The 27,007-nt window shown below is 43.4% G+C and overlaps 1 protein-coding gene across 1 annotated transcript; it reads right to left on the reverse strand.

Moving 5' to 3' along the window:
* Nucleotides 1–2,979: 2,979 nt before the first annotated feature.
* On the reverse strand, nucleotides 2,980–25,450 carry LOC120989746 (putative nuclease HARBI1). The gene is made up of 5 exons (XM_040418039.1): nucleotides 25,428–25,450; nucleotides 24,974–25,030; nucleotides 17,934–18,643; nucleotides 17,034–17,402; nucleotides 2,980–4,823 (listed from the first exon to the last, which is right to left on the reverse strand). Coding segments are annotated over exons 2-5 (1,083 nt in total). The 5' UTR covers nucleotides 24,976–25,030; nucleotides 25,428–25,450; the 3' UTR covers nucleotides 2,980–4,821.
* Nucleotides 25,451–27,007: the final 1,557 nt, after the last annotated feature.

The raw sequence follows: 27,007 nt of genomic DNA on the forward strand, positions 1-27,007 counted from the left end.
GCACTGTCCACCTGACATGAGACAGGCACACCGCCTGTCTGTGATGTATTGTGCAGCAGGGCTTCACACACAGATCGTCTGCCTATGTCTCTGTCAATAATTAATCCTCCTCTGCAAATTACATAACTACTGTACATCTGAAACTCTGTGAAGTCTGTTAAAGTTTAAAGCTGCACAACTCCTTTAATAACAGAGCTTAAAGGGGTATTCCCATTACATACTAGGGTTGTTGCGGGTATCGAAATTTCGATACCCAATCGATACTTTTGTCCCGGTATCGATACGATACCGGGATTTCCGTTTTTTCGATACTGGGCTGCGCTTCTGCGCAGTCTAGTATCTCTGAACATGAGCGCGCTGCTATCGGCGCGCTCATGTTCTCTCAGCAGCACGGGGAGAAGGAAGCTGTCCTCCCTCCCCCTGTGCTGCTGCCGCTGCCACCAATGAGAAGAGAGGGGCGGAGGAGGGGCGGCAATGAGAAGAGAGGGGCGGCAATGAGAAGAGAGGGGGTGGAGGAGGGGCGGCAATGAGAAGAGGGGCGGGCGCACTGCGCCACCAATGATAGGATTACTATCGGAGCGATGGGAGGAGACATCAGCTTCACTAGTGGGCGTTCCTTTTCCCTGCGCTGCGATTGGACAGCGCTACAGCCAGGGAGAAGGAACGCCCACTAGTGAAGCTGATGTCTCCTCCCATCGCTCCGATAGTAATCAGCAGCATGTGGAGCAGGAGAGGAGACAGTAATGGGGCACTGCGGGCGAACGGAGCGGCGCCCAGGACTAAATGGTGAGTGCTGAGACATCGCTGGGCGCCGCTCTGTGTGGCCTAATAGTGAAAGTCTGGACTCATATACAGTAGTCAGTCTTTAACACATACAGGAGGCGGGTGCCGGCAGCAGAATCGCATTGCCGGCACCCTGCCCCTGACAGGGAGCTGCGATCAGCGGCAGTTAACTGCCGCTGATCTGCTAGTACCCGCCTCCTGTATAAAGGGGTAAAATCATTGGTGGTGCAGTGTGCCCCCCCCCTCAATCCCCCCATCCCATTAAAATCATTGGTGGCACAGTGCGCCGGCCCCTCTCAACCCTCCAGTATTAAAATCATTGGTGGCAGTGGCCACAGGGACCTCTCCACTCCCCCTCATTGGTGGTGCAGTGGCAGCTTCTGATCGGAGCCCCAGCTGTGTAAGCCTGGGGCTCCGATCGGTTACCATGGCAGCCAGGACGCTACAGAAGCCCTGGTTGCCATGGTAACATCCCTGATGCTGTGTGCACAAAGCACAGAGCAGCAGGGACAGTGTGGAGTCCTATTCACCCTGATAGAGATCTATCAGGGTGAATAGGAAAAGGGATGAAAGATCCCAGGTTCTAGCCCCTAAGGGGGGAAATAGTTATTAAATAAAAAGTGAAAAAAAAAAAACCACTAAAATATGAAGTATAAATCACCCCCCTTTTCCCAATTTCACATATAAAATATATAAATAAACATATTACATCGCCACGTCAGAAAAGTCCAAACTATTAAAATATAAAAAAAAAATCTAGGTGGTGAATGCCGGAACAGAAAAAATAAAATAAAAACTGCGCGATTCGCCATTTTTAAAAATAAGGAATGCACGTGGCTTTTTTTGTTTATTTTTTTCGCGTGGTATCGAATGGTATCGAGTATCGCAATACTTTTTCATGGTATCGAAACCGAATCAAAAATTTGGTATCGCAACAACTCTAACATACAATGGGGGCATATCGCTAGGATATGCCCCCATTGTCTGATAGGTGCGGGTCCCACCTCTGGGACCCGCACCTACAAGGAGAACGGAGCGGGGAGAACTGTGGCTGGAGGACCCTGGATTTCACGGGGTCCTTCCACCACCAAGTGCTGCTCCTATACAAGTGAATGGGAGCGCACCACGCCCCCGCTCCCATTCATTTCTATGGGGCAGACGGAAATAGCCGAGCCAGTGCTCGGCTATTTTTGGCTGCCCCATTGAAATGAATGGAGGGCGGCTGTGCATGTGCAGTGCGCCCTCGATTTGTTTCCCTGCTCTGTTCAGAAAATGGGGGGCATATCCTAGCGATATCCCCCCATTGTGTATGATGGGAAAACCCCTTTAAGAGATGACTGCAGGATCTGACTACACGGGATATGTTTGTAGTCAGTAACCATGGAAGCACGTGGCCTGTGAAGGAACTGTATACACAAAATAGTAGAATTTTTTTAACTCAAGATTATTTGCAATGTTGCTTTTTTTTAGATATATCTAAACAAAATAGATGTTGTAAATGTCTAATAGAAATATTAAAACTGTTTATAAGCAAGCAAGGACAATGCTGCAGTGTTGACTGTCCACCATCATCCATGTCTGTGCTTCTTTTTTGGTGTAATGTGGTGGTCCTTTGACAAAATGAGAAGATACTTTCACCTGCAAATGATATAAGCTCAAATTGTTGTCTCTCCCTGTAAATAATGTATACACAGAGTACTGGCTCTCTCTGTAAATGTTGAGGGCATAGATTGTACTCCTGGTGAGTCATGCTACAACCGCTTTCTTTCATGTACACAGCGTTTGCTAAGAAATGAAAGCAGGAACATTGTGATTGAGAATCCAGTGTTAAAAAAGGCTCCATTCAGACGTCCGGATCCGTGGACAAGAATAGGCATTTCTATTAGGGTGCCTCCCCGGTATTTTGCGGATCTGCAAAACACTGCAGACGTGTGAATGGACCCTTAAACAGACATAAATAGGATATGTTCTATCTTTTTGCGGGACAGAAGTACTGGACGAAACCCCACGGAAGCACTCTGAAGTGCTTCCGTACGGTTCCGTTCCGCACCATTCCGCATCTCCGGATTTGCGGACCCATTGAAGTGAATGGGTGCGCATCCGTGATGCGGAATGCACACGGAATGGTACCCGTGTATTGCGGATCCGCAAATGCGGTCTGCAATACGGCAACGGGATTCCTACGGTCATGTGCAGGGGGAGATCTATGCTGCTGTAAGTTTAGGTCATTATACCTGTGGTCGGGCCGGACTTGTGGAGGTAATACAGACATTGAAATGCAGCTGTATAACGTATGCAGCCTGACTGCAGAGCTGATCCCAGCAGCTTGTTCAGTTACCCAGCCCCCAGTGATCACATGATCGCTAGGACCCCGAGTTGGAAGTGACATTTCCACTTCCTGATTGCTCAATGAGTGATAGGGAAGGCATGAACTGTAAAAAACGGTCTCAGACAATGGGCTTCCAGCTGCCATTCCTGAACGGGTAAATCATACATCAGTAAGAAGAGGCAACAATTATTTTTTTTTGACAAAACTTTATGTACAAGTGTTGACAACATAAGCATACACTGAGGTGTATAGGACATTACTAGAACATTATAATGGTCAGTAATGGCACTCATTACCCAAACTACGTGGCGTGGCAGACAATGTCTTCTAAGAAAAGACCCTGTGCATTGACATATAGAAGTTCAGCATGTGGGAAGGAGAACTGGAAACAGTTTATAATAAACTAAGTATTAACATATATCTAGCTATACAATTTCACTTAGATAATACAATTTGATCCAGGTAGTAAAGGATCAACTGCGTCCGTTTAGTGTCTGACTATTCATTTGTGACAATTGTAGTATGTTTAATACAGTAGGTTCTGCAAAGCTTGGGTTGCAAAGTATCAGACAGACACAAGCAATTTCCTCAGGCAAGCTTCAGGAACACAAGTGCTCTAGTTCCTACTTGTATGAATGCACTATGAAATAAAGTGGAAACCTGAAGTAGAAATCGTGACCTCACTAATGTGTCTGTGCCAAACATCTGTCTAAAAAGAGGCACTAATTGGCGCAATTTGGTTCACCTTGGGTTTCTACACATTTTTCCCCTGACATGATCAACAAGGGGGAATGATTTGCAGAAGGAGGGTGGACCTAGTATGCGCCATTTTGTGCCACAATTCTAGTGTTAAAAAATTTGCCTCAAAGTAGGCCAACCAATGGTTGGTATAGAGTCAGAGAAAAGTGTCTATCCCTGCACCATATTTATCATCCAGCCTGATCTCGTGTGATAACTCTGGTGCAGGTCTAAACAGCCTGGCTAAGCTTACTCCATCTAGGATTAGTAAAAAAAAAATGTATAAGTCACTAAAATACTTAAATGTACCTGCACCATGTAAAAAGGTTCTGATTCTGAAGAAAGAAACTTTATTATTGTCATTGTAGTTATACAACAACTTCATTTTGGTAGCTCAGCCCTGAGAGGTCCATTCCCGCCACCATCTAGGAAAATCTAAATTCCCTATCTGTATATGTTTTTGGAGTGTGGGTGGAAACCGGAGTACCTGGAGGAAAACCAGGCAAACACAGGGAGAACATACAAACTCCATGCAGATGTCGTCTTTGGTTGGATTCAAACCCAGTGCATGCTGTCCAAGGTCAGGGTCCATGCACTGCTAAAATGAAGGCCATCTTCGGCAGTGAGGATAGAAAGCGCTCAGTTGAATGCTTTCTACTCCTCGTTTTAGTGATCAGCGCTCATACCCCCAACAATTAAATCCATTGAAAAGTCACAATGAAATATCAAAACGTTTTTTACAAAGTGCAGTTACTCTTTAAATAAAAGATAACCAAGCTTATGCATACTTGTGATGTTAGGGGAGGGAAAATGAGTGATGTGGCCACTAGACCTAAACACGTGTGTCGGATATACAGATCTATGCAGGATGGAGTCAAGACACAGACACTGTTGGTCCATGGACTTCAGGTGGAGAGTGTAGACAGCCAAAATTATTAATAAGGAATGCCAGAGATTACCACATCCAAATTTCCTGGAAAAAATTTGAAATATTTAAGAATTCACTTTATGATGAAGTACATTTAGATTTTCTTATTCTATTTAGCTTTTATTCCATGTTTATTGCTCTAGTGAAGAGATCATACAGCCTAAAGAAAACAGGATAGACATACAGTACACTAACTATACTGTAAGCCTGACCACTATAATTCTTGTGATTTATTATCTTCACAGCTATCATCCATGAATTAGCTGCACTGTCTAATAAAGGGTAAGGTAGTCTAACTCAAGCTGCTGCTCTATCTCACCGCCATGTTTTACACCAGGCTCTGCTTCTTCAAATTGCGCAGACGTTGTTGCGCCGAGTGCTGCTTACTGTCACAGTACTAATAAGATGATTAGAAAATACATGCAATGAGATTATCAGGGAACAGCCAAACATACCAGTGGAGAATATCAAAACTGAAGAGAAGGAAAAAAGCAGTCAATAACATTTACAAATAGGCCTCTGAAAAATCTTGCTTTGGGCATCTCCACCTCTACTTCTCCATTGCACCAGTTTTGATAAAAAATTCTTCACTGCCTTAATGTGCCAATTAAGGGGTATCTCAAACTCCCTCTTTCTGATCTTTCTAGCTGCAGATCAGTCAAACCCCAGGCTCCTCTTCTGTCATCCAAGATGGCCACACCACTTATCAGACCACCTGATGCACATTGTGCATTTGATAGTCCAAGATACTTCCTGCTGTCCTCAGATTGGCCAGCAGTGGTGGCCAATCAGGAAGCATCTTAGTAGTATAGGGCTGGTCATCTCGTCAAATCAAAAGTGACAGGTCGACACGCTCCTTTCCCAGCCCATAAACCCGCCCACAACCCCTCCCAAACCAAGCCTAAATACTTCCCCAAACCACGCCTAAATACCACCCAAAGCCCCTTTTATTCTGTTCGAGCTGATATTACGTCAGTAATTTAATAAAGTTTTAATATCTTTAAAAATAAAATGATATTAAGCTTGTATTAACCTCTTACTAAGCAATTATAAAAGCCATTCTAAATATTGACAATGTCTAATTGAGCAGTCTATCTTCCTAAAACTAAAGGACCTTTGATGATGTCACCGCAGGTCCTGGAAGGTTAACTGACACAGTCCCTTTGTTAGTGCACCTGCGATGTATGAAATGTGTACGATCGTGTTTAATAAAATCGAAGGCATCCATGATTTAAAGGGTTTCTGTCACCAGGATTAACCCTATTAAACTGGCTGACATTAGTGATGTGCTAATGTCAGCAGACCCTAACAAGCTTATGCTTATGGATGCGCCCCTTACTGCACAATTTTAACTTTTATTATATGCTAATTAGCCTCTAGGAGCAGGGTGGGCATTGTACCTGCTCCTAGAGGCTCCGTTCGCCCACCTCTTTCAATGCCCTTGTTCACTTGATTGACAGGGCCAGGGTTGGTCTCCTCCTGCTGACCCTGTCTGCCGACAAAATTTCGCGACTGCGCTTGTGCTGAATACAGCTGGCATCGCAGAGAAGAGGGAGGAGAGAGCTGTGACGTCGCTGGATCCTCCTATGTGGTAAGTATTTGCCTAATTGGCCAGCGCTTTATTCCCACTGATACCCCCAATGATCAAGGGGGCATTAGAAGAATATAAAAATAATTTTATACAAAAAAAGTATATATTTATGACCACTATCACCAACAAATCTAATTAATTTATTTGGACACCAGATAATATATGAAAATATGTATACAGTTTAATAGGGTTAATCCTGGTGACAAAAACCCTTTAAACAAAATATTTGATCACTGTATCTAACACAGATATGTATCATTTATAAATATAGCAATAGCTAATTGCGGCGCTCAACTTTCCCAGGTGCCGATAACACGTTGAAGACATGTTCGGGCATATCCTAAGACATACCATCAGTAATTCAGATGTCCTAAGACACTATTTAAGAGCGCCAGCCGCGGCACCCAACTTTCCTGGGTGCCGATTCAGCGTTTGTTTTGTGAAATACGGCCCCACATTTTGCGAAGCACATCAGGGAATATCCGAGCATGATGAAGGCTTAAGACGTTATTTAAGAGCGTCAAAATAATTTTGTTTTGTTAGGGAAATAACTAAAATCGGCAAAATATTTGATCACCGCATCTAACAAAGATAAGTATCATTTATAAATATTATTGAGGCACCCAACTTTCCCGGGTGCCGATAACATGTATCTATCTTCTAATATGCCAGCTGTCTAGCAATTTGTACAAACACCTACCGAATTTAGAAGCCAACAATATTTATACATGTGTTACGAGACATAGTCCGCCTAATGTACGAGCAGCTGCGACAATAGTAAACAGTTGTCAAAACATGCCCGGACACATCCTAATATCTTTAAATATAAAATGATATTAAGGGTCTATCCTAACTATCTATCTTTTCAGCCGTGGACAATTGGCAGTATGTAAAAGAGCGCCAAAAACACAAACATTTTTATAGCCTGTTTTACAGCCGCCTATGCCACACACGAATTATACACACTTCTAGACAGATTGCAAGAACGTTGCCTTTATCACGACACAGACTCTGCAATATTCGTAAGTAGCGATGGCGACTGGAACCCGCCATTGAGCTATTTTCTTGGCGAACTAACTAGTGAAATACTCGCTGACACGTACATTACCGAGTTTTTATCTGCAGCTCCAAAGACGTACGGCTACAAACTCAACAACGGGAAAACCGTATTAAAGGTTAAGGGTATAACTCGTAATGTCGCTAACACTCGACTTGTTAATTCTGGCGCTTAAAAGACCTTGTGTTGGATTACTAACGCAATCCCGATCCCAAGATGCAAAAAACAATAGGTATAGAGCAAAATGGCATTTTCTGAAACAGGAAGCGTTGGGCCATAGAGATAAGACCGTTACGTAAAACACAAAAGTATGGCTATACAAAGAGACAACTGATGATTTACAACGTTACCTTTCGGCTATAAAACATGGCCGCGCAATTTCAACACCCGTTTTCTTGTATTTTAGCAGGACCCTCAAATTCTGGAAAGAGCTTTTTTGTAAAACGTTTGTTAATAAAAGCGAATACGCTAATGTCGCACAAACCTTACAATTTCAATTTGGTTTTACGCATGTTGGCAGAAATTGTACGACGAGCTCGCCCGTTTGTTTACAAATATCCGGTTTATCAAAGGAATACCGCAAAATTTCACAGATGATGACCTATTCCCGCAGGACAAGGAAAATTTGGCGGTTGTTGATGATCTAATGGAGGCGGCTTGCGAAAATCTGAAAATACAGAACGCTTTCACCAAATACGTGCACCACAGAAATTTGAGCATCATGTATCTCGTTCAAAAAGTTTTTTGTCAGGGTAAGAAAAGCAGGACCATAAATTTAAACACTAAAAACATGGTCATTTTTAAGAACCCACATTATAAATTACAGGTTATTACGTTGGCTCGGCAAATGTACCCCAGTAAAACACGTTTCTTTTTAGAAGCTTTTGAAAATGCTACACACGCGCCTTACGGCTATTTACTCGTAGAGTTAAGATCTGATACGCCCGAGGAACTACGCCTAAGAACCGGTTTGTTCCCGCCAGATCTTCCGGCGGAATATGTGTGCAAAAAGAAGCTCTTAAATGTGATATTTCGCATCTCAACGGTCATTCTTGGTAGCGTCGCCGCACCTGTAAAGATGTCGAACAGGATCCAACGTAATTGGGATCTTTTAAAAGGGTTGGTCAAAACAAAACCGACGGTCCGAAAATCAATATTACGCAGCGGCAGTAATGATTTGATATCCGCTATTGGCAAGATTGCTCTCAACATCCATAAAGGAAGGAAAGATTCCTCTTAGAGAGCGACCAAAAAAAATATACTGAAAAGATGGCGCAAGGCTATAAAAGTCATCCCATTAAAGACAAGAAGCGCATTGTGAACCAGAGCGGCGGTTTTATAGGTTCGCTGCTCGGCTTTGCAATACCTTTAATCACTAGTTTGATAGCTAATAGAGTCGGCGGCTCATAATGGAGTATGCATAGAAAATGTTCCTGGTTTCCAAACACGAGCTGGACCGCCTAAAAAAAAATCTGTATGAAACACCAGACATACGCCAAACCGCTATGCAGCGTTTAGATGACGAAATTAGCGAAATACTACACAGAAATGACCTTTCAGATGAGGAAAAAATTAAGAGATACACTAATGTGTTACAGAGATACTTGACGCTCAACAAACAAACCGGTAAAGAAATATAAACTTGAGACAGAGCAGGAAAAACTGTGGAACTCACCATTTTATCCAAGTTTTGGAATAAATAAAGAAGGACTGCAACTAATGGTGAGTGCCACTGTTTTTCCTGCTCTGTCTCAAGTCTATATATCTGTTACCAATAACAGTCTTCACAGTTGAGCTCCTCCAAGTTGCGAATTTATGCACTCTTTTTGCCAATTCAGTGACCATCAGGATACCCATAAGGGAGCAGAGGGAATTAATGTGCAGTGCCACTTGAACTGTTTTTTCCCATGTTATATTAGACCGGTAAAAAAATGTCAACCCTAAGGGTACTAGCAGCAAAGAACTCCGGCAAGCTGTTCCGGCGGATAAACAGCATGTAGGTTACGTGCTTCCGCTAGTGCACGCTTGCCCCCGGACATATCATAGTTTTATTCCGGCTTCCCCTCAGCATGTTTGCTGTGCTGCCGCCATAACTCCAGCCCGCCCCTATTATAGTCAATGGGGCCGGAGCGGTAGTCCGGGGGCACGTGTGCACTAGCGGCAGCACGGATCCGACAGGATGTTCACCCGCCAGAAAAGCCTGCTGGAGTTCCTTGCCGTTAGTGTGAAACTAGCCTAACTTTGATTACGCAGCCGCAACCTGATCAACAACGCTTGACAAATGCCTCTTCTAGCGGAGACGATGTTAAAGAGATACTTGACAATAAGGTATAGGAAAAATGCAGAACTTTTGTTGAACAAACTGTGACGATCGGGTAAAAAGCCGTACTGGAACGCTAGGGGTGAATTCATTTACAAAGATCAAGTTATACCAGGATCCAACATCATCGACCTGATTTGCGTCGCGACGCAACGTCACAGTTTGCTTAAGGCTAAAACGCCTCACGGGTGGGACTTCTGCATGGAAACCATCGCCGAACTGAACGTGCCATCAACTGTGATCAGTAATACGAGAATGAGAGAACTTTACAATAATTTAAAAAGGGGGTCGCCCGGTGAATCTTTTGAAGTGCTTCGTCCCCCTTTTAGGCAGTAGCCGTTCGTAACAAAAACCCCTGTGTTAACACGAGGCTCTTTATTACCTAAAAAAAGAACGCTGCCTTTGTTACAGACTGGTTAACGTTGTAACTTTTTACTTTAAATGTATTTGTATGTAGTGCCTGATAATGTTTTACATAAAAAGACTTTTTAAATAAAAATGTAGTCCGTTTTTCTTTTTCACAATAAATACATTATCTTGATTAGTTAAAATTGCGTAAACCGCGGAGACGCACCTGTGATAGCAGGTACTTAAGAATGTTGTTAAAATGACCGGGTTCCAGAAAAGCAGTTGGTGAGCGTGTAAACTATGGAAGACGGCTCGTTTTTTATTAAGCTACCCTGCAACGCCTCCGCCAAACTTTACACTGAAAATACCATCGCCGATTGCACCACTAAATTAGCAAAAGCAGTCCATCTTCACGGTCCTTATGAAGTGGCATTCGTAAAGATTCAGTACCCTCATACGTGGAAAACCTTTGGGACCGGTGATGGTGTATTCTACGTCGTCCGGCGCGATGACCCTGTCACAGAGTTTTTTGTTAAATCGGGTTATTACCCTGATATGAACAAGCTGATCAAAGCCATTAATAACAAACTTGATTCTATAAAAATACCGCCGGATCAATTGCGTCTAAGATACGACGAGATTGACAGAACCGTTTATGTAATGAAATCGAGCTTATGCAAGTTTATGCCTGGTGAAAAGTTTGGCAATATATTGGGGGCTGCAGGGGTACTCGAGCAAGAATGTAGACGCGGAGCACATCGTTTTGTGATACAACGAATCTGGATTGCCTGTTTTAGGAGAAGAGAACGATTCTTTACCTATAAAGAGAAAAATTCACCCCGATATTAAAGCCGGATTTTATACAATGTTTGTTTATACCGATATCATTCAGCATCACCTTGTAAGAACTGTGGAGCTAAGTGGCAGAAATGGCGAAATAGTCACGCAAAAGTATGACGGGCCGGACTATATACCTCTCTGCAAGCAATACTTTGACACCATTACAATATCGATACTCATGGATCAAGCTAAACACGTTAAATTCAAATACGGGAAAACTATCGTGCGATTACGCTTTAGACCTCGCTCTGTGACGATGCATTAAAATGTTGTCACAGAGAGTGTACGGCGACCCGGATGCATATACACATTATTACATAGCTCAAGCCGGTCATGGTTTGGACGGCTTTCACGGCGCAGAATTCATGCACGGTTCTGATCTCGCTGTGTTATTTCATGGGTTGTTCCGGCGAGTCGTTCCCCTATTCAAGAAAGGTGTGGAACTTGTAAAACCGCACGTAAAAACAGCTGCCAGGAATATCGCTAAAGATGTTGTCGCTACGGCATCGAACACCATTATGGATCGAATAAATAGACCTACGGTAGGGCAGGAAGGCTCTGGCGTCATGCAAATTCGGAGAGAAATGCTGAAAAGAAAAGGCTGTCGCGATGGCATCATCCTACCCCCTTTTATGAATAAAGTAGAGCTGGCTAAGAGACGTCACCGCCAGAAAACAAGAAGCCCTTCATCGAGAGACATCTTCTAATTAACAGCTATGGCTTTTGTACACGACGCATCTGCTGAGTATCTCTTGGATATCATTCTAATACCGCCCACGCAAACAAGTATTGAAAAATCGTTTTATGTAGAGGTACAACCGATAGCGGCCATCGCCCGACAACGTGTTCTTCATCTCGGGCAGCGGTGAATATTATTATGACCTAAATAACACTCTGTTACACGTTGTTTGCAGAATTGTTAGCCTGGATAACACACCCATACCAGACAGATCCCGCGTCGCCCTTATTAACTACCCTATTGCCAGTCTTTTTAGTCAATTGGACATAACCCTCAGCGACACACTGATTTTGACTTTATACGTGTAGAGCATATATAGAGTCCCTAATAAATTATAATTCACAAAACTTTAGCTTCCCAATTTACAGCCGGCTTATTCTATAGAGATACCGCGGGGCATCATGATGGCTGGGCTCTCGACAGCTGTAATGTCGGTTTCGCGAAGAGAGCTCAGTATACGACTCACTCTAGAAGTGTATAATTAATGGGCCCCATTTACGCCGATATATTTAATCAGCTGAAGTTAATACTGAACGGCCTAGATCTAAAGATAAGGTTGACCAGAAACAAAAATTCCTTCTGTCTGCCGAGGCGACCCGTTTTAAAGTCCAAATACAACATGCTTCGTTGTTTGCCAAAAGAGTTTAAGTATCGCCCACTGTGAGAATCGGACACAGTCACGCTCTGTTAACTGCTAATGCAAAGTACTCAGCTGATCGCGCGTGTCGCTTAAAGTGTATCGCATTCCCACAGGTACTTGCATATCTAACCACGAGAATCTTTTTCTTGGAAACATCCCAAAAAAAGTAATACTAGCGTTTGTGGACAATGAATCATTTTCTGGGAACTACCAAAGAAATCCTTTGTGCTTCAAATCACTATAATGTGAATTATGCCGTCTTATATTTGGAGAGACAACAGATACCCGCAAAACCGTTTCAGCCGAATTTTCAAGACGATTCGGCTGTTCATGAATATATGTCGCTCGTACACATTTCGGGGAAGCAAAAGGCCGACAATGCTTTATTCGTGGATCGTTCAGAATTTTTGAACGGTTGCACTTTGTTCGCTTTTGATTTATTACCGGATCAAGAACCTGGCGGACATTTCTCTCTAGTAAAAACTGGAAATCTCAGAGCTGAAATTAGATTTGTTGAGCCGGTGCTAAACACTATTAACATGATTGTGTATTCCATTCATGAAAATATCATTGAAATAAACAATAGAAGGGATGTTTTATATGATTTTCAATAAAAATGAATAATTATGAAATTACATGCGTTATCAAAGCCAACTTTCACACCCGCCGTATATTTAAAGGTGTATTTCCGTGCTATTTGTTACCGGAAAATAAAATCATCGACCGTCCGGCGGCCTATATTGTAAATACTGTGACATAGTGAGGGTAATGGTCTGGGAAAACAGGTATTTTCCTCCCAGTGTGTGCTGCTGGGCTGATTTGCAGCTAGGTAGGGGTCAAATACCGGACTGGATTTTAATTGCCGGTTCAGGTTTTTGGCTGTCCTTAAATAGGCAGCTGGGCTCAGCAGTAGGATCTCTGTGTTGGGATCTGAGGCTTGATGCCAAATTGGAGGGCTGAGACCCATGGGCCGAGGAAACAGGCCCCCTAAAGCCTGCCGTGGACTGCTGGAGGCAGAACTGACATCAAGGTGACTTGTCTTATATGAACTTTCCAATTTGTGTGAAGTAACACCAAGATGTACTTTTATTGTGTGTGAAGTAAACACCAAGACTGCAAAGTAGCGCATTGTTTTGTGCATTTGCCTCGGGGTTTGAGGTGTTTTCTGTGTTTGGGGAACAATGTGTGCTTTCTGCCTGTGAGTGATTAAGTTAGCCCATTATGTTTGGTAATTTTATCACAGGCAGAGCCTATTGTGTTTTGTTAATTGAGTTTGGTAATTGCATCACAGGCAATGCCCATTGTATTTTGTTGATTGCGTCACAGACAGAGGGGGGTGGCTGCTGTGAAGCTTTTAATACTGTGAATGCAGTCTTCCACAAGGTCCCCGGGGGGGGAGTGTGGAGTGTCCCTTGCTGGAAGACCTGCATAAAAATCTGACATGTAGCCCCATTAAAGAGTTCCTGTTTTTCCCTCAACATAGAGCCTTGTCTCATGTGTGGGGGGAAAGGGCTGTATCTACACTGGCGATTGCTATACGCTGTATACTCCCATAGCTATAATCACTGAGCTCTTTTAAGAGCTTGTTCCTGCATCGCTCTCTGAAGGAAGAGAGGTTCACCCACTGGAGCCTGGAGCCTTGTCGTAGGTCCAGGGTGGGTAGGAGATGGCGAGACCCCAACCAAGCTGCGGCGGTTTGTGGGGTCTACAGTGCTCAAGTTGTGAAGTGGAGTGCTTGGAGCCCTCGGGGAGCAATAGGAGCATCCATTAACGGAGGTACCCAGTTGGGGTGCCAGGAGATCCATTACAATACATATCTCTGTTAGATGCGGTGATCAAATATGTTGCTTAAATCACGGACACCTTAAATTTTATTAAACACAATTGTATATAATTAAAGCAAATTTCATACATCGCAGATCCACTAACAAAGGGACTGCATCAGTTTACCTTCCAGGACCTGCAGTGACATCATCAAAGGTCCTTTAGTTTTTGGAAGATAGACGGCTCAATTAGACATTGTCAATATTTATAATGGCTTTTATAATGGCTTAGTAAGAGGTTAATACAAGATTAATATCATTTTATTTTTAAAGATATTAAAACAATTAAATTACTGACGTAATATCAGATCTAACAGAATAAAAGGAGCTTTGAATGTGCGGTATCCAGGCGTGGTTTGGGGCGGTATTTAGGCTTGGTTTGGGAGGGACTGGGAGGGGTTATGGGTGGGGAAAGTCGTGTGTCGACCTGTCACTTTTGATTTGACGAGATGACCAGCCCTATACTACTCATCTTTGTTCTGCCCAGCAGGGTTAGAAAATGATTCTAGTTCATTCTGCCAGAGTCATTTCTCAAGTGGTTAGTGTGGCTATAGCACCATCAAGCGGTGTTAAGTTGTATTACACTTTGTTTTTCCTGTTACAAAGACTACTGCATTATGGGTGGTGCACTGCATTGTGGGAGTGCAAAGCATCCTGGGAAATAGAAGTCTCCAGGACACATCAGCAGAGCTGTCCTTTTGCATATCTCCTTCTCAAACTCCACCATCCTTGTAAAAGGATATTTGGTGAGAGATCTACCTTTGTTTCAGGGACATTGTGTTTCAGGGACATCCAGAGCTGTTCAGCTAGTTGTAATTGTTACTCAGGGAGTTGGTACTACTGTTAGCTAGACATGTAACCTTACAGTATGTACATTTTACCATGTGCTTCAGTGTTAATGCAAATGTTTTAGTACATGCTATCTATACTTTATACTTATACATTCTATTTGTATTCTTGTAGTTTTACCAATCAACAATCCTGTTTTACCAATAAACAAGTTAGACTACAAAGAACAGTCTTCTTATTTGGAAGACAGGAATGGTTTATGTTGAATGTCAGACTGCACACTGTGTGAACGTGTATGAAGACAGAACAATGTTAGACTACAAATTCACAGTGTGCGGCCATCTTGGATTAGAAGAGGGGCCTGGAAATCAGTGGATCTGCAACTGAAAAGGTCAACAACACACCATATCATTCCCCAGTGATTTATTTTTTCTTAAAGGAGTGGTACTTGCTAAGGGTATATTTGCAAATGCCGGCTGTCGGCTAGAAAAAAACTGTTGCATGCAAAGGTTTTTGTCCAACTGAAACCTGCCATTTATGCTGGAAGGCATCCAGATCACAGCCGGACCCTATTATAGTCAATGAGGATCCAGAGTGAACTATAGAATCCAGAACAGCCTTTTTGATATGCTGCCGCAACTGTGAATGTGCTCTAAGGCTCTGTATATACTAGGGTCAGGACCTCCATGTTTTCTCAATCCCTGATGGTGTATAACAGATCCTTTTTGTAAAGGCTCATGCATATGACTGTGATTGACCTGGGAAACATGGTCCATGTATCGGCTGCATCTCCTGGGCTGACTGCAGCTCCCCTGACCCAAACTGACTATCATAGTAATATGAGTACACCAAAGGGGTGCACCTAGCCTTTCTGCTGCCTGAGGCGAAAACTGAAACGGCGCCCCAAACCTCCAATGCCAATTTCTTAACCTAGCCCCTTCCCTCCAGCCCTGCTGTTAAAGACATACTTGGAAAACATACAGAGCTACAAAACAAACAGGTAAGACAGCGCCACATACTGTGCCCACTGTGCTTCCCAATACTATAATGCAAAAACAGATAATCCCCCTTCCACTGCCCCCTCTTGCCCCTACCTGGTGCTGCCTGAGGCAATCGCCTCACCTCATTGGTGGTGCACCCCTAGTACAGCACTATCATCATGCGAGTACACAGCAATAGCCCCGCGATCAGATAGAGACAGACTGTATCATAAATTACTATGATACAGTCAATATGGATCAGGAGAGCTGCGGTGGGCCCAGGAGATGTAGCAGATACACAGACTGTTTCCCAGGTGTGACCTTTTTTATTTTTTTTACTGGGCAGAATAGTGCAGCAGATTACTTTATTCCTTAATTCAAAAAGCAACAGAAACCTGAAGAGCACCTAAAACTGGTGTGAACGTAGTCTAGCACATCTGTCCTGCTGTTTCGTTTTATCTGTTCCATAGAGAGTTGTGCAACAAAAAAACAACCTCAATTCCATCTATCACAAGGCTTGTCATACAGCTTTCCCAACTGACCACTTTACTACAGCTTTCGAATGATATGATACTTGGGTAAGATCCACATAGACAAAATCCAGTACATAGCCAATAATGATGTGTTTCAAGCTGAACTAGAATAATCATATTATCATTAAGCACTAGTTCTTCTCGAAACGCATGAACTTGCCAGATTGGCTATGAACTTGCCTTTTAAATAATGAAATGAACTGTGTTTTAATGAACCTTGCAGCGCTGGATTTTGCCTATGGCGATCTTGCTGATTATATTCCTACATCTTCATGCACGTACTAGGCGTGGTGTGGGCGGTGAAAGGGACGGGCCTGTTTTAGGTGTAGAAAATGGTCTAAATGCAAGCCAGCAAGAAAGCTGGCTATCATTTAGACTGGCACTGGATGCGCCGAAGTTATGTAGAGACCTGCGCCTCTTCATAACTTCGGCAAATCCCCTGCCAGATATAGGAGTTATCAAGACCGGCGTCTGAAATGCTTGTTTTAATAAATGACCCCAAAAATGTTTAAACTTTCAATTATGTGCTGTCCCCGAACTGACCTGCGCTAAATGCTTAGTCTTCACATACGATACATATTTTTTGTACACTTACATGTAAAGTATCTGGTGATCACTTTACTTCGGATCCGTTTTCCAGCTTGTGTGTTCTCATCTTTTGAAACTGGTGGCACAGGAGGCGGTACTTCCAGATCATCGACAATATCCACATCCAGCTTTCGACTGACAGCCAAGTTGTGCAGAATGCAGCATGCCAAGATAATCTGGGCTCCTTTTTCTGGAGAATACTGTAGGACACCTCCAGATCTGTCAAGGCAACGGAAGCGACTTTTTAATGACCCAAAAGTGCGTTCAATGACTGAATGAGAGGCTTTGTGTGCGGCATTGTACTGCTTTTCTGCTTTGGTTTTAGGGTCTTTTATTGGGGTCAACATCCACTCGGTCAATGGGTACGCATCATCACCTGTGAAATAAATGATTTCAAAAGTTATGAATTCATGTAAATTGATCAGAGATGGTACAAAGTCACTTTATTATACCTTTGACCCTTTTTTGTCTTGCACTGTCTATGACGTATCTATGGCACAACTTCTGCAAGGCACTTGGAATCTACACATCATTACTCAGCAGAGGTCACCATTTAACCCTACCTTGAAGGAATATATGGCTGGGACAACAGCAATTTACACATTTCCCTAAATCAAGATGATCACGGGAGATCTTGCAACTTGCAGCCCCTGTGATCAGCAGTAATCTGCAAGTAAAATGCAGTGTAAGGTTAGGTTGACACCACATGTGCAACGTAGATCACAAAATCCAACCCTATCCAACTGGGTCTGAGAAGTATGTGGTTGTGATTGAGGAGCTCTGGTTTCTATTGTGGGTACCAGCCCTGGTACAGATACTTGGATCGTTGTGCCTTTGCCTGTTATTTACCATATCTTTCTTCAGTCATCGAAAAAGGACATAAATACAGAAAATGAAGTCTACTCACCCAAAATCCAACCCTCTGGAAGGTTTCCGGAAGACAAAATTGCATGTAAACTGGAATGTTTTAGGATATAGGAATCATGGGTGGATCCAGGGTACCCTGCTACCAAATTAAGAATCCTCATGTCAGAGTCACACACCATCTGGACATTTAATGAGTGGAAATTCTTACTGTTTCTGTAAATATCTTCGGTTGGAGGAGACAGCGCAACATGTGTACAGTCAATTATTCCCATGACATTAGGAAAAGATGACATTTTATAAAACCCATCTTTAATTGTTTGTATAGCTGTTTTATCTGATGGGAAGACAATGTACTGTGTTGTTAATTTGTTAATGGCCTTTAGGACCTGTGTTAAATGGCGGCTGAAACTAGGCTGGGATATGCCAGAGAGAGCCGACACTGTACCCTGGAACGATGCAGAAGAAAAGTAATGGAGAGCACTTAGCAGCTTTACCATTCCTGGTACAGCATGATTTCTTTCACAGTTTGGCTCTATGTCCTGCTGGATCTGTTCATATAACTCAAGGATAACCTCTGTGCTAAAGCGATACCTAGATCTAACTTCGTCTTCGTTTAATCCAAAAAGGGATATCCGTGGTCTAAAAATGCGTTCTCTTTGCTTCTGGTTCGGATTAGATTCTTGCTGCAATAGTTTTTGCTGGGCGCTCTTTTCATGGATGTGAAACATGGCATGAAGATCCATAACAGACCTAAAAGAAACAACGAGGGAGAAACATAAAATCAAACATCACAATCAAACTACAAAGTGCAAAGACACCACGTTTATTTAGATTTAGTGACCCAAGGAGAGGAAGGTATACAGTGGGATGCAAAAGTTTGGGCAACCTTGTTAATCGTCATGATTTTCCTGTATAAATCGTTGGTTGTTACGATAAAAAATTTCAGTTATATATATCATATAGGAGACACACCCAGTGATATTTGAGAGGTGAAATGAAGTTTATTGGATCTACAGAAAGTGTGCTATAATTGTTTAAACAGAGTTAGGCAGGTGCATAAATTTGGGCACCACAAAAAGAAATGAAATCAATATTTAGTAGATCCTCCTTTTGCAGAAATTACAGCCTCTAAACGCTTCCTGTAGGTTCCAATAAGAGTCTGGATTCTGGTTGAAGGTATTTTGGACCATTCCTCTTTACAAAACATCTTTAGTTCAGTCAGGTTTGATGGCTTCCGAGCATGGACAGCTCTCTTTAAGTCACACCACAGATTTTCTATTTTATTCAGGTCTGGGAACTGAGATGGCCATTCCAGAACGTTGTACTTGTTCCTCTGCATAAATGCCTTAGTGGATTTTGAGCAGTGTTTAGGGTCGTTGTCTTGTTGAAAGATCCAGCCCCGGCGCAGCTTCAGCTTTGTCACTGATTCCTGGACATTGGTCTCCAGAATCTGCTGATACTGAGTGGAATCCATGCGTCCCTCAACTTTGACAAGATTCCCAGTCCCTGCACTGGCCACCCAGCCCCACAGCATGATGGAACCACCACCATATTGTACTGTAGGTAGCAGGTGTTTTTCTTGGAATGCTGTGTCCTTTTTCCTCCATGCATAACGCCCCTTGTTATGGCCAAATAACTCAATTTTATTTTCATCAGTCCACAGCACCTTATTCCAAAATGAAGCTGGCTTGTCCAAATGTGCTTTCGCCCACCTCAAGCGGCACTTTCTGTGCTGTGGGCGGAGAAAAGGCTTCCTCTGCATCACTCTCGCATACAGCATCTCCTTGTGTAAAGTGCGCCGAATGGTTGAACGATGCACAGTGACTCCATCTGCAGCAAGATGATGTTGTAGGTCTTTGGTGCTGGTCTGTGGGTTGACTCTGACTGTTCTCACCATTTGTCGCTTCTGTCTATCCGAGATTTTTCTTGGTCTGCCACTTCGAGCCTTAACTTGAACTGAGCCTGTGGTCTTCCATTTCCTCAATATGTTCCTAACTGTGGAAATAGAAGCTGAAATCTCTGAGACAGCTTTCTGTATCCTTCCCCTAAACCATGATGGTGAACAATCTTTGTCTTCAGGTCATTTGACAGTTGTTTTGAGACCCCCATGTTGCTACTCTTCAGAGAAAATTAAAAGAGGAGGGAAACTTACAATTGACCCCCTTAAATACTCTTTCTCCTAATTGGATTCACCTGTGTATGTAGGTCAGGGGTCACTGAGCTTACCAAGCCAATTTGAGTTCCAATAATTAGTTCTAAAGGTTTTGGAATCAATAAAATGACAACAGTGCCCAAATTTATGCACCTGCCTAATTTTGTTTAAACAATTATAGCACACTTTCTGTAAATCCAATAAACTTCATTTCACTTCTCAAATATCACTGTGTGTGTCTCCTATATGATATATTTAACTGACATTTTTTATCGTAACAACCAACGATTTATACAGGAAAATCATGACGATTAACAAGGTTGCCCAAACTTTCGCATCCCACTGTACCACCTCTCATTCAGGTAAGGCCTCATGCACACGACCGTGTCCTCAAACTGCAGATCTGCAAAATACAGATGCGAACCGTGTGCCTTTTTTTGCTGACCCATTTGACTGCAACGAACCTGTGGTCTGCATTTTGCGGACAGATTCTATCCTTTTGAGTAGAAGACATATGGATGTGGATAGCACACGGATGATCCAAGTGCTTTCCGCATCCGTACGTCCTTTCTGCAATATGACAGAACATGTCCTACAATTAGCTGCAAAACGCGGACCACAGACCTATTGACTTAAAAAAAAAGCAGATGCAACACAGACGGTACTCGTTTTTGCAGATCCGCAATTTACGGACTGCAAAATACACTGCTCAAAAAAATAAAGGGAACACAAAAATAACACATCCTAGATCTGAATTAATTAAATATTCTTCTGAAATACTTTGTTCTTTACATAGTTGAATGTGCTGACAAAATCATACAAAAATTAAAAAATGGAAATCAAATTTTTCAACCCATGGAGGTATGGATTTGGAGTCACACTCAAAATTAAAGTGGAAAAACACACTACAGGCTGATCCAACTTTGATGTAATGTCCTTAAAACAAGTCAAAATATGGCTCAGTAGTGTGTGTGGCCTCCACGTGCCTGTATGACCTCCCTACAACGCCTGTGCATGCTCCTGATGAGGTGGCAGACGGTCTCCTGAGGGATCTCCTCCCAGACCTGGACTAAAGCATCTGCCAACTCCTGGACAGTCTGTGGTGCAACGTGACGTTGGTGGATAGAGCGAGACATGATGTCCCAGATGTGCTCAATTGGATTCAGGTCTGGGGAACGGGCGGGCCAGTCCATAGCATCAATGCCTTCGTCTTGCAGGAACTGCTGACAAACTCCAGCCACATGAGGTCTAGCATTGTCTTGCATTAGGAGGAACCCAGGGCCAACCGCAACAGCATATGGTCTCACAAGGGGTCTGAGGATCTCATCTCGGTACCTTATGGCAGTCAGGCTACCTCTGGCGAGCACATGGAGGGCTGTGCGGCTCTCCAAAGAAATGCCACCCCACACCATTACTGACCCAATGCCAAACCGGTCATGCTGGAGGATGTTGCAGGCAGCAGAACGTTCTCCACGGCGTCTCCAGACTCACGTCTGTCACATGTGCTCAGTGTGAACCTGCTTTCATCTGTGAAGAGCACAGGGCGCCAGTGGCGAATTTGCCAATCTCGGTGTTCTCTGGCAAATGCCAAACGTCCTGCACGGTGTTGGGCTGTAAGCACAACCCCCACCTGTGGACGTCGGGCCCTCATATCACCCTCATGGAGTCTGTTTCTGACCGTTTGAGCAGACACATGCACATTTGTGGCCTGCTGGAGGTCATTTTGGAGGGCTCTGGCAGTGCTCCTCCTGTTCCTCCTTGCACAAAGGCGGAGGTAGCGGTCCTGCTGCTGGGTTGTTGCCCTCCTACGGCCTCCTCCACGTCTCCTGATGTACTGGCCTGTCTCCTGGTAGCGCCTCCATGCTCTGGACACTACGCTGACAGACACAGCAAACCTTCTTGCCACAGCTCCTATTGACGTGCCATCCTGGATAAGCTGCACTACCTGAGCCACTTGTGTGGGTTGTAGACTCCGTCTCATGCTACCACTAGAGTGAAAGCACCGCCAGCATTCAAAAGTGACCAAAACATCAGCCAGGAAGCATAGGAAATGAGAAGTGGTCTGTGGTTACCACCTGCAGAACCACTCCTTTATTGGGGGTGTCTTGCTAATTGCCTATAATTTCCACCTGTTGTCTATCCCATTTGCACAACAGCATGTGAAATTGATTGTCATTTAGTGTTGCTTCCTAAGTGGACAGTTTGATTTCACAGAAGTGTGATTGACTTGGAGTTACATTGTGTTGTTTAAGTGTTCCCTTTATTTTTTTGAGCAGTGTACATATGGTCGTGTGCAGAGGCCAAAAGGTGGCCATACACACCAGATTAATGTCAGCCAAAAGCGACCAATTTTAGCGAGACCAGCTGACCGTCTAATGTATATACAGACCTCCTGACTGTTGGAGGAAAGAAAAATTGGGCAAGTTGAAATTTGACATCTTTTTGTTCTTAGAGGAGATAATCTGCTGATAGAGCTTCTGGCCAAGCCTAGCGTGCACGTTTATGGGGGGGGGGGGGGGGGGGAGGAGAAACAGTTGTCAGCCAAGCAACAGCTATCTCAAGTGTATAGCCAGCTTAAATGGGTTTTCCAGAATTTTTATACTGGCCATCAGTATCTGATGGGTGGGGTCTGACACACAGGACCCCCAACAATCAGCTGTTTTGAGAAGGTAGCGGCACTCAGCCCCATTCACATCAATGGAGTCTAAGCTGCTCCTAGGCCATGTGACACATGAACGTGTCATAACTCGGCCCAGGAAAAGCACTAATAACAGGAGCACCGGTGCCTTCTCAAAAAACATTTCCTTCTCCAAATTATATTAAAGGGGTTCTGCAGTTTGTTTAAACTGATGATCTATCCTCTGCCCTTTGCCATGAGAAGATTCTACCATTATTACTGGGACTGAAACCTAAAAATCTATTAGTTGAGCTGTCTGGCTGTGCCCCCTTCCTTTATGGCCCCTGAGCAGTTGAACAGGCTGCATAGTTGGCACGTCCATACCTGTATCGGGGCATGGATGCCACAAGACTTCTATCTTGTGTGTGCTGTGGTATCTGGCACCAAGATTGTAACAGAGGACTTGTCGCCTCTCCTGACATGTCTGTTTTAGTAAGTAGCATTCCACATGTAATAATTCTGGAGCATCTATTCTTATGACTATGTTGTATCATTCTTCCATTATTCCTACTTGAATCTTAAAAAAGAATTGTCAGCAGTCTGCAATAAAGTTCCAACTGGGTGACCCTATCCAACCAGCAATCAGTGCTGTCAGTGTCAGACGGACTTGTAAAACCCATCTGGACCGTCACTGCAAACTGCTAGCAATTCATTCACAATTTCTAGCAGAAAAAAATACAGGAATGGCAGCACATAGAGTCATAAGAATAGATTATCCAGTATTTTTATTACACGGGGAATGCAAGTAGATACTAAAAGAGACATGTCAGAATTAACAGGTCCTCTTAAAAGGGGACTTGCCACCACAAGAATGCAGTCTGCAGGCAGCATGTTATAGAGCAGGAGGAGCAGAGCAGATTTATACAGTTTTATAGAAGATTGAGTAAAATGTATTATTTGTTTATTTAAATCTCTGCTCTTTCTAGTCATGTGGATGGTCCTATCACTTACTGACAGCTATCTCTGCATGACTAAGCGGTCAGTCAGTAAGTAGAACTGCCATATGATTCTTCAGCTTAGAATGAGCAGAGGTTTCAGCTCCTCCTGCTCTATAGCATGCTGCCTGCAGATTGCACTGCATTTTCATGGAGAGACCTTCCCTTTAATTCCTATAGGGTTACGAGGTACAGTAGGATCTCCATGTCTGAAACTTTTCTAGTAAACACCTTGAACTCTTCCGTCATGGTCCTCAAACCATTCCTGAACAATTGTTGCAATGTGGCAGGGCGCATTTTCCTGGCAACTGTTGTTAGCAAATGCCATTGTCATGAAGGGGTGTACTCTGTCCTCTACAATAGGTACCTGAATAGGTAGTATTTGTCAAAGTAACATCCACATAAATGCCAGGACCCAGGGTGTCCCAGAATTGCCCTGAGCATCACGCTGCCTCCCCCTCCTTGCTGGCTCCACACCCCTGGCCTTCCACATGATGTAAAAGAAAATGTGATCCATCAGACCAGGCCACCTTCTTCCATAGCTCCACGGTCCAATTCTGATGCTTATGTGCCCATTGTAGGTGCTTTTAGTGGTGGGCAGGGGTCAGAGTGGGAACTCTGACCAATCTGGAGGTAGGCTAACCCAAGCTCAGATACTGTGCATGATCTGATACCTTCTTATCATAGCCAGGAGTAACGGTTTCAGCAGTTTCTGCTACAGTAGCTCTTCTGTGGGATAGGACCAGACAGGCTAGCCTTCACTTCTCACAAGCATCAATAAGCCTTTGGGGCTCATTACCTTGTCACTGGTTATCCTTCCTTAGACCACTTCTGGCAGGTATTAACCACCCCCAAAAGACCTGCCATTTTGGAGCTGCTCTGACCCAGTCATCTAGTCATCACAATTTGGCCCTTGTTAAAGTCACCCATATCCTTAACCTTGCCCATATGATCTGCTTCCAACACATCAACATCAAGAACCAACAGTTCATGAGCTATACTACTATATATTAACATATATCATTTTTTATTGATATTATATTATTACTATTATTTATATATAATACTATATATTTACTACTATACCGCACCCGAGTCAGATGCCATTGTCACAAGAGATGAATGTTATTCCCATCACCTGTCAGTGGTTTTAATGTTATGACTGATCAGTGTATGCATCAATACTCAAAATGATGATGATGACTAACTTTTGAAGGCAATCCAAATTGATTTCCGTGAGAATTGACCAGTTCTGCATCCAAGACATAAAAGATTATTTTTCGTTTTCTTTAAAGAAATATTCTAGGCATACTTACATGCACTGCTCTGTTGACTGGAACAACAGTGGCTGGAAATGGATAAATAATAATATGCTGTAATACAAAAAAAATCATAAGAATATATACGCTCACAGGAGTATCCATAGGCAGCTGGAAGTCATTTTGCGTTCTCCTCCTCTCCCCCTTACATGCATGCCTGGAATATGGTAAGCACAGCTTGGTGCATCATACAGAGATTAACCCATGCTCTCCCTGATCTAACGTCTCCACTGTAAAACTATTTAGAAAAAGCAGTAACAAAGCCTGCATCAAGTTATTCTGTCCTGGCCTCATGCTGCTGCTGCTGCTGGTACTGCTGCTGCGAGGACAAAAGAATGATTTCACAACTAGGTAATGCATGCAGGCTGCTCATCACTGCCTATGTACGAGCCTACGAGCGTACACGTCTGACACAAACAAATACAAGCGTGTTAGAGTGTTATGTTACCACCTGCTCAGATCCAGGAACACTGAAATCTTGCACTTCCTCTCATCTCATTTCCCCTCCGTTAGTCCCACCCTCTAATACAGCCTTCTTCGGATTTAACCCTGCATTTTCTTTGGCCGGCTAAATTTAATCTCCAGTAAACCTTTTTGATGGGCGTTAGATGACTTTCATCTAAACTGCAAATATAAGTCAAAAATAACCAAATTAGAAGGATGAAATAAAATAAAAAATATATGGAATGGGCATGATCACATTTTAAAGGGCATCTCTCAGCAGATTTGTAGCTATGAAACTGGCTGACCTGTTACATGTGTACTTGGCAGCTGAGGGCATCTGTGTTGGTTCCATGTTCATATGTGCCGGCATTGCTGAGAAACATGATGTTTTAATTTATGCAAATGAGCCTCTAGGAGCAATAGGGGTGTTGCCATTACACCTGGAGGCTCTGCTCTCTCTGAAACTTCGGCACCCTCTGCACTTTGATTGACAGGACTAGGCAGTGTTAATGTGATCATGCCTGGCCCTGTCTTCTCCTAAAGGCAATCAAAGTGGAGAGGACGCAGCAGTTGCAGAGAGAGTAGAGCCTCTAGATGTAAGGGTAACGCCCCTGTTGCTCCTAGAGGCTCATTTGAATATATTAAAACTTGGTTTTGCTCAGCAATGCGGGCACATATAAACATGGGACCAACACAGATGCCTTCTGCTGCCAAGTGCACATGTAACAGGTCAGCTGTTTCATAGGTACAAATCTGCTGACAGATTTCTGACAAATGTTCCTTAAAGGGGTTGGCCACTTTCTGGTTACTGTTGCTAACGTGTTTGTAAAATGATAACATGGCACTTACTAATATAGCCTTTGTTGAAATTGTGTGCTGTTTTGTATATTTCATAAAGTATGCCACCTTGTTTGCCAAGTATATAGTACTGTCCAGATAGAGTGCTTGTCCAAAAATAGCTGTCGATGGAAGGTTATGTGACCAGACAAATCACTTCCATCTGATGTCTCCTCCATCTGCACTTGAACTGTTGGGAGTTTAAAGGGAATCTGTCACCCCAGTTTTGGACAATTATCTGCAGTAATACATGCGTAGTACTGCAGATAAGGAGTCCAGATCACTATATTTTTATTATCCTACTGCTGCTGGTTCCCAGCTATCACCGCTGCTCTTAAATACACAATCAGGACTGCTGTACTGATCTAACACAATGGAGAGGAGAGGACTCATGTGCACATGCACAGCAATCCTGACAATGCATTTTAACGCAGCTCTGAGAGCTAACTGCGGGGGAATGAGGGGCAGTAGGAAAATAAAAAATACTGATCTGGACTCCATATCTGTAGTACTACTCATGTATTACTGTAGAAAATGGTCCAAAATGGGGATGACAGATTCCCCTTAACCCCTTCCCGACCAGCGCCGTAATAGTACGGCGCAGCGTGACGTGACTTGCCGCCCAGCGCCATACTATTACAGCCCCCTGATCGGCGGGCGCAGCTCCTGCACCCGCCCGATCAGCTGAGGGGGACCGGCTGTTCCCGTTAGCCGGACCCTTGCTGTATGCGCCGGCATCGGTGAAAACAC

This window comes from Bufo bufo, chromosome 2 (genome assembly GCF_905171765.1).
Source record: "Bufo bufo chromosome 2, aBufBuf1.1, whole genome shotgun sequence".
In the NCBI taxonomy this organism is placed as follows: domain Eukaryota; kingdom Metazoa; phylum Chordata; class Amphibia; order Anura; family Bufonidae; genus Bufo; species Bufo bufo.

Coding starts and splice junctions, on each gene's coding strand:
- LOC120989746 (XM_040418039.1), bottom strand. Junction 17,403..17,933: donor TCCAGAGGGTTGGATTTTGG/GTGAGTAGACTT, acceptor TTTATTTCACAG/GTGATGATGCGTACCCATTG.